This window comes from Lampetra fluviatilis, chromosome 64 (genome assembly GCF_964198595.1).
Source record: "Lampetra fluviatilis chromosome 64, kcLamFluv1.1, whole genome shotgun sequence".
Taxonomy (NCBI): Eukaryota; Metazoa; Chordata; class Hyperoartia; order Petromyzontiformes; family Petromyzontidae; genus Lampetra; species Lampetra fluviatilis.
Window position 1 is genome coordinate 1,699,561 of NC_136338.1, and position 18,742 is coordinate 1,718,302.

General features: G+C 48.3%; 1 protein-coding gene across 2 annotated transcripts; it reads left to right on the forward strand.

Annotated features, from left to right (window-relative positions):
• The first annotated feature begins 6,002 nt into the window (after positions 1–6,002).
• On the forward strand, positions 6,003–18,471 carry TTLL1 (TTL family tubulin polyglutamylase complex subunit L1). 2 transcript variants are annotated; one of them, XM_078882292.1, is made up of 9 exons: positions 6,003–6,185; positions 7,989–8,197; positions 9,566–9,746; positions 11,465–11,599; positions 12,406–12,514; positions 13,122–13,265; positions 14,198–14,284; positions 15,104–15,267; positions 16,652–18,471. In XM_078882292.1, the coding sequence occupies exons 1-9, from the start codon at positions 6,073–6,075 to the stop codon at positions 16,794–16,796; spliced, it is 1,287 nt and encodes a 428-aa protein (XP_078738418.1). In that variant the 5' UTR covers positions 6,003–6,072; the 3' UTR covers positions 16,797–18,471. The 2 variants fall into 2 exon arrangements, with proteins under 2 accessions (XP_078738418.1, XP_078738419.1); XM_078882293.1 differs by lacking the exon at positions 14,198–14,284.
• Positions 18,472–18,742: the final 271 nt, after the last annotated feature.

Below are 18,742 nucleotides of genomic sequence, written 5' to 3' on the forward strand. Positions count from 1 at the left end.
GGGGAAAACTCCAGGACCCGGAGAAAAATCCACGCGACCACGGGGAGAGAGACTCCGCAAAATCCAATTATACAGGGTGTTTCAAATAGATGGACCCGACTTGAAATCGCTATATCTCTGCAACCACGAACCGCCCATGAATTAAACTCTTACCACTTGAAAGGGCGGGGCATAGAGTTTAAAATGATTACCGCAAGATGCCTCTCCCAGCGCACAAACAGCCCCTAGCCTCAGTCATTCGCAGGTTCTCGGCTAGCACGACGAGTGGACTTGCACGGGCTACGCAGAAAACTCTCTTGAATTCTTCTCACGTTTCCCTCTGAGGTGCGTGGTTGCCCCGTGCTCTTCCCCTTACCTAAGCAGCCTGTTTCCTCAAAGTGTCGCTACCAACGACGAATGCTCTTTGACATTGGCGGATCAATGGCAAAACGCCGTTGAAACGCACGCTGCACCGCAATTACGGATTCAGTCTTGCTGAACTGCAGAACGCAAAACGCCCCTTGTGTTGTGGGGGTCACCGTCTTGCGAATAATATGAACTGCGTGGTTTGTTTTTGCCATGGGAGAAATGTCGCAGAACCCGGAATCTTCCCAACCCGGTAGAATCTTCCCAACCCGGTAGAATCTTCCCAACACGGTAGAATGTTCCCAACCCGGTAGAATCTTCTCAACACGGTAGAATCTTCCCAACGCGGTAGAATCTTCCTAAAACGGTAGAATCTTCTCAACACGGTAGAATCTTCTCAACACGGTAGAAACTTCCCAACACGGTAGAATCTTCCCAACACGGTAGAATCTTCCCAAGACGGTAGAATATTCTCAACACGGTAGAATCTTCCCAACACGGTAGAATCTTCCCAACCTGGTAGAATCTTCTCAACACGGTAGAATCTTCCCAACACTGTAGAAACTTCTCAACACGGTAGAATCTTCCCAACACGGTAGAATCTTCCAAACCCGGTAGAATCTTCTCAACACGGTAGAATCTTCCCAACACGGTAGAATCTTCCCAACCCGGTAGAATCTTCTCAACACGGTAGAATATTCCCAACACGGTAGAATCTTCCTAACACGGTAGAATCTTCCCAACACGGTAGAATCTTCCCAACCCGGTAGAATCTTCTCAACACGGTAGAATCTTCCCAACACGGTAGAATCTTCCCAAGACGGTAGAATATTCTCAACACGGTAGAATCTTCCCAACACGGTAGAATCTTCTCAACACGGTAGAATATTCCCAACACGGTAGAATCTTCCTAACACGGTAGAATCTTCCCAACACGGTAGAATCTTCCCAACCCGGTAGAATCTTCTCAACACGGTAGAATCTTCCCAACACGGTAGAATCTTCCCAAGACGGTAGAATATTCTCAACACGGTAGAATCTTCCCAACACGGTAGAATCTTCCCAACCTGGTAGAATCTTCTCAACACGGTAGAATCTTCCCAACACTGTAGAAACTTCTCAACACGGTAGAATCTTCCCAACACGGTAGAATCTTCCAAACCCGGTAGAATCTTCTCAACACGGTAGAATCTTCCCAACACGGTAGAATCTTCCCAACCCGGTAGAATCTTCTCAACACGGTAGAATATTCCCAACACGGTAGAATCTTCCTAACACGGTAGAATCTTCCCAACACGGTAGAATCTTCCCAACACGGTAGAATCTTCTCAACACGGTAGAATCTTCCCAACACGGTAGAATCTTCTCAACACGGTAGAATCTTCCCAACACGGTAGAATCTTCCCAACCCGGTAGAATCTTCTCAACACGGTAGAATCTTCCCAACACGGTAGAATCTTCCCAACACGGTAGAATCTTCTCAACACGGTAGAATCTTCCCAACACGGTAGAATCTTCCCAACCCGGTAGAATCTTCCCAACACGATAGAATCTTCCCAACACGGTAGAATCTTCCCAACCCGGTAGAATCTTCTCAACACGGTAGAATCTTCCCAACACGGTAGAATCTTCCTAACACGGTAGAATCTTCTCAACACGGTAGAATCTTCCCAACACGGTAGAATCTTCCTAACACGGTAGAATCTTCCCAACACGGTAGAATCTTCTCAACACGGTAGAATCTTCCCAACACGGTAGATTCTTCTCAACACGGTAGAATCTTCCCAACACGGTAGAATCTTCCCAACCCGGTAGAATCTTCTCAACACGGTAGAATCTTCCCAACACGGTAGAATCTTCCCAACACGGTAGAATCTTCTCAACACGGTAGAATCTTCCCAACACGGTAGAATCTTCCCAACCCGGTAGAATCTTCTCAACACGGTAGAATCTTCCCCACACGGTAGAATCTTCTCAACACGGTAGAATCTTCCCAACACGGTAGAATCTTCTCAACACGGTAGAATATTCCCAACACGGTAGAATCTTCCTAACACGGTAGAATCTTCCCAACACGGTAGAATCTTCCCAACCCGGTAGAATCTTCTCAACACGGTAGAATCTTCCCAACACGGTAGAATCTTCCCAAGACGGTAGAATATTCTCAACACGGTAGAATCTTCCCAACACGGTAGAATCTTCTCAACACGGTAGAATATTCCCAACACGGTAGAATCTTCCTAACACGGTAGAATCTTCCCAACACGGTAGAATCTTCCCAACCCGGTAGAATCTTCTCAACACGGTAGAATCTTCCCAACACGGTAGAATCTTCCCAAGACGGTAGAATATTCTCAACACGGTAGAATCTTCCCAACACGGTAGAATCTTCCCAACCTGGTAGAATCTTCTCAACACGGTAGAATCTTCCCAACACTGTAGAAACTTCTCAACACGGTAGAATCTTCCCAACACGGTAGAATCTTCCAAACCCGGTAGAATCTTCTCAACACGGTAGAATCTTCCCAACACGGTAGAATCTTCCCAACCCGGTAGAATCTTCTCAACACGGTAGAATATTCCCAACACGGTAGAATCTTCCTAACACGGTAGAATCTTCCCAACACGGTAGAATCTTCCCAACACGGTAGAATCTTCTCAACACGGTAGAATCTTCCCAACACGGTAGAATCTTCTCAACACGGTAGAATCTTCCCAACACGGTAGAATCTTCCCAACCCGGTAGAATCTTCTCAACACGGTAGAATCTTCCCAACACGGTAGAATCTTCCCAACACGGTAGAATCTTCTCAACACGGTAGAATCTTCCCAACACGGTAGAATCTTCCCAACCCGGTAGAATCTTCCCAACACGATAGAATCTTCCCAACACGGTAGAATCTTCCCAACCCGGTAGAATCTTCTCAACACGGTAGAATCTTCCCAACACGGTAGAATCTTCCTAACACGGTAGAATCTTCTCAACACGGTAGAATCTTCCCAACACGGTAGAATCTTCCTAACACGGTAGAATCTTCCCAACACGGTAGAATCTTCTCAACACGGTAGAATCTTCCCAACACGGTAGATTCTTCTCAACACGGTAGAATCTTCCCAACACGGTAGAATCTTCCCAACCCGGTAGAATCTTCTCAACACGGTAGAATCTTCCCAACACGGTAGAATCTTCCCAACACGGTAGAATCTTCTCAACACGGTAGAATCTTCCCAACACGGTAGAATCTTCCCAACCCGGTAGAATCTTCTCAACACGGTAGAATCTTCCCCACACGGTAGAATCTTCTCAACACGGTAGAATCTTCCCAACACGGTAGAATCTTCTCAACACGGTAGAATCTTCCCAACACGGTAGAATCTTCCAAACACGGTAGAATCTTCTCAACACGGTAGAATCTTCCCAACACGGTAGAATCTTCTCAACACGGTAGAATCTTCCCAACACGGTAGAAACTTCCCAATACGGTAGAATCTTCCCAACACGGTAGAATCTACTCAACACGGTAGAATCTTCCCAACACGGTAGAATCTTCCCAACACGGTAGAATCTTCCCAACACGGTAGATTCTTCCTAACACGGTAGAATCTTCCCAACACGGTAGAATCTTCCCAACCCGGTAGAATCTTCCCAACACGGTAGAATCTTCCTAACACGGTAGAATCTTCCCAACACGGTAGAATCTTCTCAACACGGTAGAATCTTCCCAACACGGTAGATTCTTCTCAACACGGTAGAATCTTCCCAACACGGTAGAATCTTCCCAACCCGGTAGAATCTTCTCAACACGGTAGAATCTTCCCAACACGGTAGAATCTTCCCAACACGGTAGAATCTTCTCAACACGGTAGAATCTTCCCAACACGGTAGAATCTTCCCAACCCGGTAGAATCTTCTCAACACGGTAGAATCTTCCCCACACGGTAGAATCTTCTCAACACGGTAGAATCTTCCCAACACGGTAGAATCTTCTCAACACGGTAGAATCTTCCCAACACGGTAGAATCTTCCAAACACGGTAGAATCTTCTCAACACGGTAGAATCTTCCCAACACGGTAGAATCTTCTCAACACGGTAGAATCTTCCCAACACGGTAGAAACTTCCCAATACGGTAGAATCTTCCCAACACGGTAGAATCTACTCAACACGGTAGAATCTTCCCAACACGGTAGAATCTTCCCAACACGGTAGAATCTTCCCAACACGGTAGATTCTTCCTAACACGGTAGAATCTTCCCAACACGGTAGAATCTTCCCAACCCGGTAGAATCTTCCCAACACGGTAGAATCTTCCCAACACGGTAGAATCTTCCCAACACGGTAGAATCTTCCCAACACAGTAGAATCTTCCCAACCCGGTAGAATCTTCCCAACCCGGTAGAATCTTCCCAACACGGTAGAATCTTCCCAACACGGTAGAATCTTTCCAACACGGTTGATTCTTCCCAACACGGTAGAATCTTCCCAACACGGTAGAATCTTCCCAACCCGGTAGAATCTTCCCAACACGGTAGAATCTTCCCAACACGGTAGAATCTTCCCAACACGGTAGAATCTTCCCAACACAGTAGAATCTTCCCAACACGGTAGATCTTCCCAAAACGGTAGAATCTTCTCAACACGGTAGAATCTTCCCAACACGGTAGAATCTTCCCAACACGGTAGAATCTTCCCAACACGGTAGAATCTTCTCAACACGGTAGAATCTTCCCAATACGGTAGAATCTTCTCAACACGGTAGAATCTTCCCAACACGGTAGATCTTCCCAAAACGGTTGAATCTTCTCAACACGGTAGAATCTTCCCAACACGGTAGAAACTTCCCAATACGGTAGAATCTTCCCAACACGGTAGAATCTACTCAACACGGTAGAATCTACCCAAGCCGGTAGAATCTTCCCAACACGGTAGAATCTTCCCAATACGGTAGAATCTTTCCCTTCTACGTGACTTTACCGAAAAAACCAAGAAGATGAATCCCTGCAGTCACGAAAGCTTTAAATCGAAATTCATTCCCATTCAACCAGGCAAAGCCCCCTGAGGTGGTTACTTATTTTTCATTCTCAGAACAATTAAACCCCACCACTGAATCCGGTAGAATCTTCTTAAACCGGTAGAATCTCCTGCAGATTATATTCTCAGAATAAAACCGAACCACCAAATCTGGTAGAATCTTCTTAAACCGGTAGAATCCCCTGCCTATTATATTCTCAGAATAAAACACAACCACCGAATCCGGTAGATTCTTCCTAAACCGGTAAAATCTCCTGCAGATATTCTCAGAATAAAACGCCACCACCGATTCCGGCAGAATCTTCCTAATCCGGTAGAATCTCCTGCAGGATATATTCTCAGAATAAAACGCCACCACCGAATCCGGCAGATCCTTCCTAAACCGGTAGAATCTCCTGCAGGATATATTCTCAGAATAAAACCCCACCACCGATTCCGGCAGAATCTTCCTAAACCGGTAGAATCTCCTGCAGGATATATTCTCAGAATAAAACGCCACCACCGATTCCGGAAGAATCTTCCTAATCCGGTATCCGTTGCTGTAGGAGTTCCGCTCACTCGCGCTCCGATTGCTTCGACTTCCCCACGTGACGCGTCATCGGCCAATCAGCGGGCGCGTTGCGCGTTGCTATGATGTTGACAATGGCAGCTTCACGTTGCTGCCGCTGTTGTTAGGGGCGATAACGAAACTTCGCAATGGCGGGGAGAGTGAAGTGGGCCACGGACGTGGAGAAGTCGGTGTTGGTGAACAACTTCGAGAAGCGCGGCTGGGTCCAGGTGGCTCCTGACGAGGCGTGGAACATTTATTGGTGCGGACCCGCCTATGCTTATCCGCTCCGCGATATCAAATCACTCCATCACTATCTATAGTACGATAACAAATCGCAACTCCTATCTATAATATGGATATTTAAACATCAGCGCTGCTTTCCTGTACAGTTAATGGAACTACTAGCAGTACTACAATTTGTACTTACAGCATCGCTATCAATTAAATGTGAAATTACTGCATCACCAGTTCCCATTATAACTAATTGATATTCAATGACTGCATTACTATCTATAGTATGATATTAAATTGCCGCATCAATGCAGTACTATCAATTACTGCATTGCCTTAATATCTACAGTTGTACGATTTAAATAGCTTTGTTTATTATTACTAATTGTTTTTATTACGTCGATAATTGTACATTTTTATTATATCAAATAACAACATTCCCATCAGTATACCAGAATATTCATTAATACTGTACTGTGTGACATTCAATCTTAAGAGTTAAGATTTTTAGTTAACATTAAATTGTAGCATTTCGATTAATTGAATTATATATTCCATGATATAATTTTATTATAATACTAAATAACATTAATATCGGTGCAGATAATGTGTAACCGTATTGGTTATCCATGAGTATGCGATATAAAACACTACATCATTACTCTGAATGGTATCTATCTAATGTACCCTATCACGATTCACTTCCGATTAGCGCCGTTTGCTACGTACGGTGCGAAAGAGTTCAACACCCATAGACTCACGCAGAGACACATAGACTCACACAGAGACCCATATACTCACACAGAGACCCAGAGACTCACACAGAGACCCACAGACTCACACAAAGACCCATAGACTCACACACAGATCCATAGACTCACACAGAGACCCAGAGACTCACACAGAGACCCACAGACTCACACAAAGACCCATAGACTCACACACAGATCCATAGACTCACACAGAGACCCATAGACTCACACAGAGACCCACAGACTCACACAGAGACCCATAGACTCACACAGAGACCCATAGACTCACACACAGATCCATAGACTCACACAGAGACCCATAGACTCACACAGAGACCCATAGACTCACACAGAGACCCATAGACTCACACGGAGACCCATAGACCCACACAGAGATCCATAGACTCACACAGAGACCCATAGACTCACACAGAGATCCATAGACTCACACAGAGACCCACAGAGACCCATAGACTCACACAGAGACCCATAGACCCACACAGAGATCCATAGACTCACACAGAGACCCATAGACTCACGCAGAGACCCATAGACTCACACAGAGACCCATAGACTCACACATAGACCCCCAGAGACCCATAGTTTGTTGTCCCCCCCCCCCACCTCCGATTATCACGGTTGGCTACGTACGGTGCGAAATAAGTTCAGCACACAGTAAATCATCTCAAGCCTCCCATAAACCACGTTGCCTCAGTGTGGCCACCCCCACTCTGAACCCCTTTCACCGCCCCCTGTTAAAACAGACGCTGTTGCACTCAGAATCAGAATCTTTATTTATACTGCAGGAGGAATCCACAGATGTGTTGGAGAGTAAATCCACAACATCTCCATGATGTAAGATCACGATGGTGATGATTGCGTCCGCTCCATTATGTAGGATCATGATGGTGATGATTGCGTCCGCTCCATTATGTAAGATCACGATGGTGATGATTGCGTCCGCTCCATTATGTAGGATCATGATGGTGATGATTGCGTCCGCTCCATTATGTAAGATCACGATGGTGATGATTGCGTCCGCTCCATTATGCACACCTCGCTCTCTCTTCGTTACGCAGGGCGAGCGTTCAAAGCACGCGCGGAATCTTCAGCCTGGAGACGGGATTCCGCCTGGCCGACGACCAGCTGGTCAACCACTACCCCAACCACTACGAGCTCACGCGCAAGGACCTCATGGTGAAGAACATCAAGCGCTACCGCCGGGACCTGGAGCGCGACGGCAGCGTTGTCGCCGAGCGCGACGACACGGGCCGATACCTGCACCTCGGTACGGGCGGTGTGTGTGTGTGTCAGTGTGTGTGCGTGCATGTACACGTGTGTGTGTGTCAGTGTGTGTGTGTGTCAGTGTGTGTGTGTGGGGAGCGGTGGTGTAGTGGTTAGCGCTACGCTGCGCTATCAATCTGGCGACCCGGGTTCGGTTCCCGCTCATGGCACAACACCAGTGACGATTATTTTAACCGGTCCTGGGCCTCCCCTATGTCGACTCAGCCTTAAATGAGTACCTGGTGCGGTGTGTAAACATCGCCACTGGGGAGACAAAGGCGGCCGGGCGTGGTGCTGGCCACCCACCCCCTCGTGTGCCGTGCTGGCCTTCATAAGTGCTCGCTAACAGCACTTGCCCCAACAGTCGGTGCAGACTATACAGAGGATCTTTGTCTTTTTCTACGTATGTGGGGAGCGGTAGTGCAGCAGTACGAATAAACCCGTGGCGTAGAGTCGTGTGTTGCTTCTCAGGGACTTGAATCAGCAGAAAACTGGACAAAATTATCAAAATTTGGAGACGCAAATCAGAGCCAAAAGGACCGTTTGCAAATGTGCCAAATGGCGCATGCCCTGACCAGCAGCGACCCGTGGGATTCCACACCGCCAATTTAATTCTTCTGAAGATGAACCCACATTAAAAAGCTTTGCCTAATCCATGCACGTGCATGATTTTTTTCTATTTCGTAATGAGATAAATTCTTCCCACTTTATACTTTGATGCGCTTTATCGTATAAAGTTGCGTTCAGCGGACACACACCTTTAAACCGCGAATTATTTGGTGATGCTGCTGCAGTGGCAGTCGTGCACAAGGACATATAACAAAGTAAAACTCAACACATTCATCATCGACACTGTGACCTTAAACTAAATCATATTTAACAGCTCACCTTTCGTTCAGTGGCACTTCTTTATAGCACTTAAAATCTCAAATCTCTTCCACTTTATAAGGTTGCATTCATTACACACACATAAAGCGCTTGCCACGCGAACTCCGGTCAGCCTCGTAGCAGCGGTTTTTGGCCGCCGCATCACGCGCTTTCAGATGCCGCTTCTGCGGCCGTCTGGAATGCTCTTCGGATGTTAGGAAGCCACTGGTAGCTTATGCACTTTCCAATCTAGATTGAAAACTAATTTCTTTAGAACTGCATGTTGTGTTTAGTTTGGTGTCCTTCCCACGCACCTCCGATTAGCACGGTTGGCTACGTACCGTGTGAAACAACGTCAACATATGTACGTACATACAAGAGTTACCGTACCTCCCCGCCCCACCGCCCCAACACCACCGCCCCCTCTCACCCACCCCCCCCCAACCCCCCCAAACTCATCCCCGTAGCGTCGTTGTGGAATGTAACGTTGCCGAGTGCTTTGCAGATTTTGTTCCGGTGACGTTCCTGCTGCCGGCCGACTACAACCTGTTTGTGGAGGAGTTCCGCAAGAACCCGTCCAGCACCTGGATCATGAAGCCGTGCGGCAAGGCGCAGGGCAAGGGCATCTTCCTCATCAACAAGCTGTCGCAGATCAAGAAGTGGTCGCGCGACTGCAAGACCAACTCGTGAGCGCCGTGACTCTGTCACGTACTTCAGCACAAGAGATGTGATCGGTAGAGACTCTCACCCCTCTGGGTGTCTCAGTAGGGACTCTCTCCCCTCTGGGTGTCTCAGTGAGACTCTCTCCCCTCTGGGTGTCTCAGTAGAGACTCTCTCCCCTCTGGGTGTCTCAGTGAGAGACTCCCTCCCCTCTGGGTGTCTCAGTGAGACTCTCTCCCCTCTGGGTGTCTCAGTAGAGACTCTCTCCCCTCTGGGTGTCTCAGTGAGACTCTCACCCCTCTGGGTGTCTCAGTAGAGACTCTCACCCCTCTGGGTGTCTCAGTGAGACTCTCTCCCCTCTGGGTGTCTCAGTAGAGACTCTCACCCCTCTGGGTGTCTCAGTGAGAGACTCCCTCCCCTCTGGGTGTCTCAGTGAGACTCTCTCCCCTCTGGGTGTCTCAGTAGAGACTCTCACCCCTCTGGGTGTCTCAGTGAGAGACTCCCTCCCCTCTGGGTGTCTCAGTAGAGACTCTCTCCCCTCTGGGTGTCTCAGTAGAGACTCTCTCCCCTCTGGGTGTCTCAGGAGAGCAGAGGTGGGGAACGTCCGGCCCTCATTTAACAGTTCCAGCCATCACATTAGGGGTGAGTTAATTAAATGTTTGACCAAATATAACAGGCTAATCTTAAAGATGATCATTTTGTATGGCCCGCGAATGATGTTATAAATGCCCAAATGGCCCTTGGCAGAATAAAGGTTCCCCACCCCTGCCTGAGTAGAGGCACTGTCCTCACTACGTTCAGTAGCCACACACAGTCAGGGACACACGCTGTTGGGATGCTCCTGGGATATTAACAGGCCAGGTGGTTTGGCACTAGAGCGAGCAGCTCGCAGTCGTCAGGTCGCGAGTTAAAATCCTGCTTGGGTGGGGGTTAACTCAGCCCATCATCCCTACGGGGTCGATACAATTACTACCACTTTGTTGGGAATTCAACAGCGGTTGTGCTATAGAGAGACTTGCCCCAACCCTAGGAATGTAGAATTCCCATCGCTGGCTCTGCAGGGCTGTAAACGCTACACGGCCACCAATGCCTTCATGCTCATTTGAGTAGGAAATTACTTTTACTCGTTAAACTAAACTATTTTTAATTTATCCAGGTAAGGCCCACTGAGCTACGTAGCTCTTTTTCAGAAGCAACCTTGCCACAAGTGATAGTTCAACGACACGTCTTATCACGTGGAAATTCATAGCAGTAGCCAAATACTATAAACGCACGTTGTTTCTAAATGCAGAGGGAAAAACCACGACCACGGGGAGAGCGGGAGACAGCCAAACTCCAAAGATACAGCAGCAGGCGTCAGGGTCGGGATCGAACCCACGACCTCCTGTTTACCAGGCGAGGTAGTTAACATCTCCTAGCCACCGTGGTGATGATGATGAGAGAGAAACGCAAACTCCAAATACACAGCAGCAGGCGTCAGGGTTGGGATCGAACCCACGCCCTCCCGTATGCCAGGCGAGGTAGTTCACGTCTCCTAGCCACTACGGCGCCCACAGCGGTGATTGCCGTGCGTCCAGCTGACGACTCAGTGTTGCCGGCTCGGATCAACGAAATAAAATTGTAAACGATAATCGCGCGTAGGTATTTTTTTCTGCGGTCGTGCTGCGGCCACCGCCCGTGTTGTTTTCGCCACGATGTCCGACGTTTCGCTCCACGCGCCGTGCTCTGTGTGCGCGTTCGCCAGGTTCGTGGCTCCGTCGGCGAAGGAGGCGTACGTCATCTCCCTGTACATCGACAACCCACTCCTCATCGGGGAGAAGAAGTTTGACCTGAGGCTCTATGTGCTCGTCACCTCCTACCGCCCGCTCAAGTGCTACATGTACGTCCAACACGGCGGCTCTTAATCATAATGATAATTATATACGATAATAATAATGATAAACTCGGTTTCTATCGCGCAATTCGCACGGGGTGAATGCATGTATGTTGTTGAATCTTTCTCGCACCGTACGTAGCCAACCATGCTAATCGGAGGTGCGGGGGAAGGACAACAACTAAAGGCAAAAAAAGGAGTTTTCAATCGAGGTTATTTAAAAGTGCATAGCTCCAAAGACGTTCACCTCATCGCTCGCTTTCAGATGGGCTTGTGTGGCCGTCTGGAACGCTCTTCCTTCTGATATTAGGAAGCCACTGGAGCTATGCACTTTTAAATCTAAGTCGAAAGCTCATTTCTTTAGAACTGCTCTTGTGCGTTTAGATTGTTGTCCTGCCCCCACGCCTCCGATTAGCACGCTTGGCTACGTACGGCGCGAAAGGCGTTCAACGTACATGCGTTTAGATTATTCGCATGCTATACATTTCCACGTGGTAAGCCGCTTCGTTGAGCGGTCATTTGTGGCCAGGTCGCTAACAGCTCAGTCGGCTTTTACCTGGTCAAGTAAAATTGTTTAGTCTCATGGATTTTTCGAAGTGATTTGTTTACTTTTCCTATACTTTGCACTCATTTCGTGTTTTCGTATTGCTTGTTGTTGTAGCGTTCTGACCTCGTGCCCTCACTGGACATCTGTGAAAAAGAACTTTATAGCTCATCGGATTCCTGCCTGCAGTATGAATACAACATTCTGATTCCCATGCATAGGCAGACCTTCGTCTGTGATGGCTCCGTGCGCCCGTTCCGCTGTGCAGGTACCGGCTCGGCTTCTGCCGATTCTGCACGGTCAAGTACTCCCCCAGCACCAACGAGCTGGACAACATGTTCGTCCACCTCACCAACGTGTCCATCCAGAAGCACGGGGTGGGTGAGGGTGGGTGAGCCGCTCCACCGAGTCATGCCACCGCCACCGACTGCCGCCGCCGTACAAATCTCACCGTGCTTGCCGTCGTGGTCCTGGTGGTGGTGCTGGTGGGGGATTGTGGTTTATTACGTGTGTGTGTATGTATGTTGAACTTCTTTCACACCGTACGTAGCCAAACGTGCTAGTCGGAGGTGGTGGCCACTTTAATCTCTCACCGTCTTTCTACCCACCTCTCTCTCCATCTCTCTCCATCTGTCTGGGGCTCTCTTCTCCATCTCACGATCCGTCTCTCCATCTTTAGTCTCCGTCATTTCCACCTGTCTCTCCAACTCTCTATCATCATATTATTATTTTTTTCCTGCCCACTGCATCACTTTATAGATTCAATCCATGATTTCATCAACCCAGCCGCTGGCTATTGACTGAATCTGCTGATGTCATGCCGCACGTTACAGGCGTAAGGTCCAGCGAGGTTGAGAAGTGAAATACAGACCTCTCCTTGTCCTTCCCCCTGCACCTCCGATTATCACGGTTGGCTACGTACTGGTGCGAAATAAGTTCTACGTACGTACTTACAAGGCCGACGCTTTCTCCCTCCAATCACAGGACGACTACAACGTGATCCACGGGGGCAAGTGGACCGTGAGCAACCTGCGGTTGTTCCTGGAGAGCACGCGGGGTCGCGAGGTCACCAACAAGCTCTTTGACGACATGCACTGGATTGTGCTGCACTCGCTCCGCGCCGTCGCGGTGAGTGACCGACTGCCTGCACCGATTGCTGGCCCTCCATCCCCTCCGTCTCTCTCTCTCTCACACATGCCATCGTCCTCCTATCACGTGAAATCCCATGTCCATCTCTCGCCCAATCTCTCCATGTCTCCCCTTCTCTCTCTCACACGCCATCGTCCTCTCATCACGCAAACTCATATCCACCTCTCTCTCCATCTCTTTCAATTTTTCTCTCGCTGTCTCCATCTCTCCATCTCGGTTAAGGACTTGCACCGATTATGGGGGACAAAGTGCTTGCCGCAAATGAACCACAAATACCTCGCTGATCTCCCGTCAAGGAACATAAACCATCACGCGAACTCCGGCAGCGGCTTTTGACTGGCCATCAAACAAAAACGGTCGACGCATCACGCGCTTTAACGTGCGCTTCTGCGGCAGTCTGGAACGCTCTCACGTCCGATATTAGGAACTGAAGCTCTGCACTTTTAAATCATCTTGATTTAAAACTCATTGCTTGAGAACTGCTTCTTGCGTTTGGTTTGTTGTCCTTCCCCCACACCTCCGATTAGCATGCTTCGCAACGTACAGTGCAAAAGAAGTTCTACATACATACACACATCTCTGTCTCTCTGCCATGCCATATATCCTTCAACTATTGTTTTGCTGTTATGTTTTGCACCCGTGCCCATGCTTGGGAATTTGTGTACTTTTGCAATTTGAACTGATATGCTTAATACATTTTACATATTTATTTTTAGTGATTTCCTTTCCTATACTTTTCACTCCTATCGTCTACATGCAAACCTCTGCTCTGTGGGCCACCATTTGAAGAACACTCACGCGAGATTACTTTGCACCTTCGATGGGCACGGTTGCCTACGTACGGCGCGAAAGAAGTTCAAAGTTCAGTTCAGTTGAGCTTGTAAAACGGTCTCAATTCTCACCGTCTGCAGGGAGTTATGGCAAATGACAAGCACTGCTTCGAGTGCTACGGCTACGACATCATCATCGATGACAAACTCAAGCCCTGGCTCATCGAGGTACGGTTCAGCTCGCGCCTACGAGCCAAAAAATGGCGCCCTGCTGCGTGAAGTTTGTGCATTTCTCCCTGTGATGTGCATGGGCTTTCTCGCGTAGCCACGAAAACGCCAAAACATACAACGTAACCGGTTTTGGCTGAAACAAAATGGCCCAACGCTGTAAGATTAGCCGAACATTACTCAATTGGCACTACACACAGCAGCAGCAGCAGCAACAGCATCGCCACCTCTACTGCGAAAACATTTGGCAGGACCCTCGTGAAAGAGAGCCATGAGACTCGGTGAGGCCTTGCTGGGTAAAACAAGCGAGATTACTAATACTATCGGTTGTACGGTTTAACGTGAGATTTGTCCTGATAAATGATAAGAGTGCACAAGTTTGGGCTATTGAAACAATGTGTTGTTTAGCTGCGTAGAATGGAGGTCTTTATATTAATCTAAAAGCAGTGGGTCACCGAGTCAGGAGTGTGATAAAGATGCAGGCAGGCAATGAGAAACACGCGTTTAGATTATTTAGAGTATTTCCCGCATCTCCGATTAGCATGGTTGGCTATGTACGGTGTGAAAGAAGATCAACATACATACAATACATTTCCACGCGATAAGCCACTTCGTTGAACTATCATTCGTGGCCAGGTAACTTCTGAAAAAGAAACTAATAGCTCAGTGTGCCTTACCTGGTCAAATAAAATAGTTGTCTTCTTGTATATGTTTTTTTTTAGCGATTCGCTTACCTTTCCTATACTTTGCACCCCAATCGTGTTTTTGTATTTGTCGGTGAAAACCCCACGTCGCTCGTCCCGCGGTCCTACGCCCCAGGTGAACGCGTCTCCCTCGCTCTCCTCCACCACGGCCAACGACCGCATCATGAAGTACAACCTCATCAACGACACGCTCAACATCGTAATGCCGGGCGCAGACATGCCCGACCCGCGCTGGAACAAGGTGCCGGCTCGAGAGGCCCTCGGAAACTACGACCTCCTGTGAGTTCGGGGAAATGGCTCGCGTGCCGGGGTGGGGGGTGGGGAGGGGGCCCCCTCCGTGAAACGTCCCGGTGGCGGTGACGCGCATTTATGAAAATCGATCGATTGAAATGTGGGATTACGCACAGCGATCGTCGCCCCCTACTGGAAGACCGATGTCTGCTCGCGGGCCAGGTTCTGGATCACATTGTGCCGCACAGGGACGGCTGCCACTGGGAGTGCCCTGGGATAGACCACGCAGAAATCATCGCCCGCTCCGGGAAGATTGATGTCCGCTCGCAGGCTAGGTGCTGGGTCACATTGTGCCGCACAGGGACAGCTGCCACCGTGGGTGCCCTTTCGAATGTGTTGAGAGATGTCGCGTGGTGTCAAGCGCTCTTGGTATGTAGGGCGCTTTATCCAAACAAATCGTTATCACCATTATGATTATCTTTTAGTTGCTGAAGTGATGTGCTAATGGCTTTGTGAAGCGTCATGGTGTGCGTGCGTTCGTTCACGAATCGTGCCGTTGTTTTAAGACTCACGCTTGCTGTGCACAAGCCGAGAATGGCAAGCGACCAGCAACAAACAGCACTGTCGATGGTAAAACAAAAAAGCTGACATTTATTGAATTTTAAGCAATTTTATACGAACTTGAGAGAAACATGACCATGGCGAGGAAAGAAGCAGAAAGAGAAGTGTTGTGACTTACAGTGGGTCAGAGTGGGTAGGTGAGTGGCTGAGTGAGTGGATGAGTGTGTCAGAGGGTGGGTGATTGACTGGGTATATTGTGGGTATCAGGAGTGTCGCGGTTAGCGCACTGCGCTTCGAACCCGGCCACCCAAGTTGGATTTCTGCTCACAGCCAATCCCAGTGACGATTATTTGAACCAGTTCTGGGCCTCCCCGAGGTCGACTCAGCCTTAGATGAGTACCTGGTGCGGTGTTTAAACATCACCACTAGGGAGACAAAGGCGGCCAGGCGTGGTGCTGGCCACCCACCCCGTCGTGTGCCATGGTCGCGAACAGAACTTGCCCCAACAGTCTGTTATAAATTTCGATTTAAAGCTTTCGTGACTGCAGGGATTCATCTTCTTGGTTCTTTGGTAAAGTCACGTAGAAGGAAAAGAATAAAAATAAAACATAATATATTATTTTATTATTATTTTTCCTTTACGTGACTTTACCGAAAGAACCAAGAAGATGAGTCTGTTATAAGGCTACACGGGGGAGGTCGTTGTATTGTTGTGACCTGCCGTGTGGTGGTTTGAACATTGTGGATGAGAGGATTCGATGACCGACGTCCACAGGAACCGTTTGTCGTTAGCGATAATTAGCCTCCACGATCGGAAGCCTTTGCTAACTTCACCTGCACTAACATCTCCTCCTCCTCGTCCTCCCGGCAGCTACGACGAGGAGTTGGCCGCGCAGAGCGAGGCGGCGGCGACGTTGGAACGCGACCCCAGGGGCCGCACGGGGTCGCACGTCTTGGCCAAGGCCCCCACACGGCTGCGAGACTCGGGGAGGCCCCTGCCGACCACGTGGAAGTGAGGACACCCTCACGCAAACGTGGATGCAGTGGCGGCTCCAAGTTCGGGAACGGAGCTGGTGGGACAGCCCCGCGAGTTCAAAAAGAAAGACCTAATCGGTACCTGCCTGATCGTTATCAAGAATTTAAACCGTATTCTCACTCAACTCCCATTTATCTATTGGGTGTCACTGTGGAACACCAAGCCTCGCACATTGGCGAGAGCCCGGGACAAGCCATCGCGTCAAATAGATTGACAATTGTCATACCACGTAGCAGTGCCGGATGAAGCTAGTGCGGGGCCTGTAGCATGTTATAAAGGGGCCCTAAATAAAATAAAAAAACACATTGTTTACTTGCACAATAAATTGTATTTTTAATTTGCTATACAGCCAAATAATACGACAAATCGCCAAGCTTAAACGCCCAGTCGTTCATCAAAGTTGAAGGCGGTATAGTACTATAGTAATAGAGGAAGTGCAGAATCACTGAGCTGGAATTGATAGCTTGAAAGCACTTAGCGCAGGGCCCTTAGCTACATTTGTAGCCGATTGTGCGGCTGGGATAATCCGGCAGTGCCGCGTCGGTGTTTGCGGTTGTTCTCCGCCATTTTGTGGATCGTGCCACTCGTGTTTGGCACGACGTCCGACGTTTCGCTGCACGTGTTGGCAGCTTCTGCAGGAACTTTATGCCTTCGCCTCTGCGTATCGAGAGCTAAAATGTGGCGCCTTTGTATATGGTCCAGTACTTGGGGCATCATTTAAAAATGGCCAATGCCACGTTCCGCCACAGGTTGCTGATGTGACAATGTAGCCGCAAATCTCTCATCCAGCGGCACAAGTGGGGGAAGAAATTATCTCGTCCTATAGTTGTTTCCCCATGTTACATGCGAGTCCTGTATCCCATAATGGGTAGTCAATTATTTAAATCACCCAGTCGCCAGGGTTTACCACTGGGCGTTACCCAGCAACCACGTGATTGTGCAGGACGATGAAGAGATTTGGTGGAAAGCCCTTGTAGTCAATCCTTCGCATAAGCTCAAGGTTCGCTATGCAAATTTAACATGTTTTTACCAATAGCGTGCAACGTTTTCATTTTTGCTGTTCTCAGGATGTTATCAGTCTAAAATGCAATAAGACTGGCCAGTGTATTAACCGATTTATTTTGTCCTTCCCTCGGACATCTCTACGAGCGTGGTTGGCTAGGTACACTGCGAAATAAGTTCAACATAGATGGAATCCTTAGACAAGACAGGCTTGGCATTCTCAGCAAGATCTGTGGGTTTGACCAGGAATGTTGTCTGGAGATCTGGTGGGCATGGTGTGGTTACTGCTGTTCTGAAAAAAGAACCTTGGCTGGTAATTGATAATTGGTTTTTTACCCGTGTTGCCAGATAGAAGGGTAAAAAAACAATTATATTTTTTACTGGCAAATGAGGTTCCAATGGTGTAAACCTTGGCTGGATTGAGAAATCAGGGCTTGTGGTCTGCCATATAAAAGGTGGCAACCCAAAGTATACGATTCCATTCTAGATTTGAAGTTTTCATGACTGCAAGGATCCATACTGGTTTTTTTTGGTATAGTCACATAGGTAAAAAAAATAAAAAAAAATAATTAAATCACGTTTCAGAGGCAACACAAGTGATAGTAATTTTGCCTTGATGTTCCACCTGAAGACGGAAGCTTGTGTTGCCTCCGAAACGTCGTGATTTAATTTATTTTATAACCCACGTGACTTTACCGAAAACAACCAGAGTATACGATTCCAGGCTGCACGAGCACCGCAAAGTCCAGAGGCGGTTGGTTGATCACTGTGTGCTGCCACAGCAGTGTTGTGGTGGCAGCAGCTTGCCGCGAGCAAACGGTCACCACTAAGTGGCCAAGCATTCTGTGAGCAACTCTCAAAGGAGGGGGCGGTGCAAGTGTCCGGCTGTGTGTGCCTTGGAGGTCCGACTTCAGTTGGAGGTTT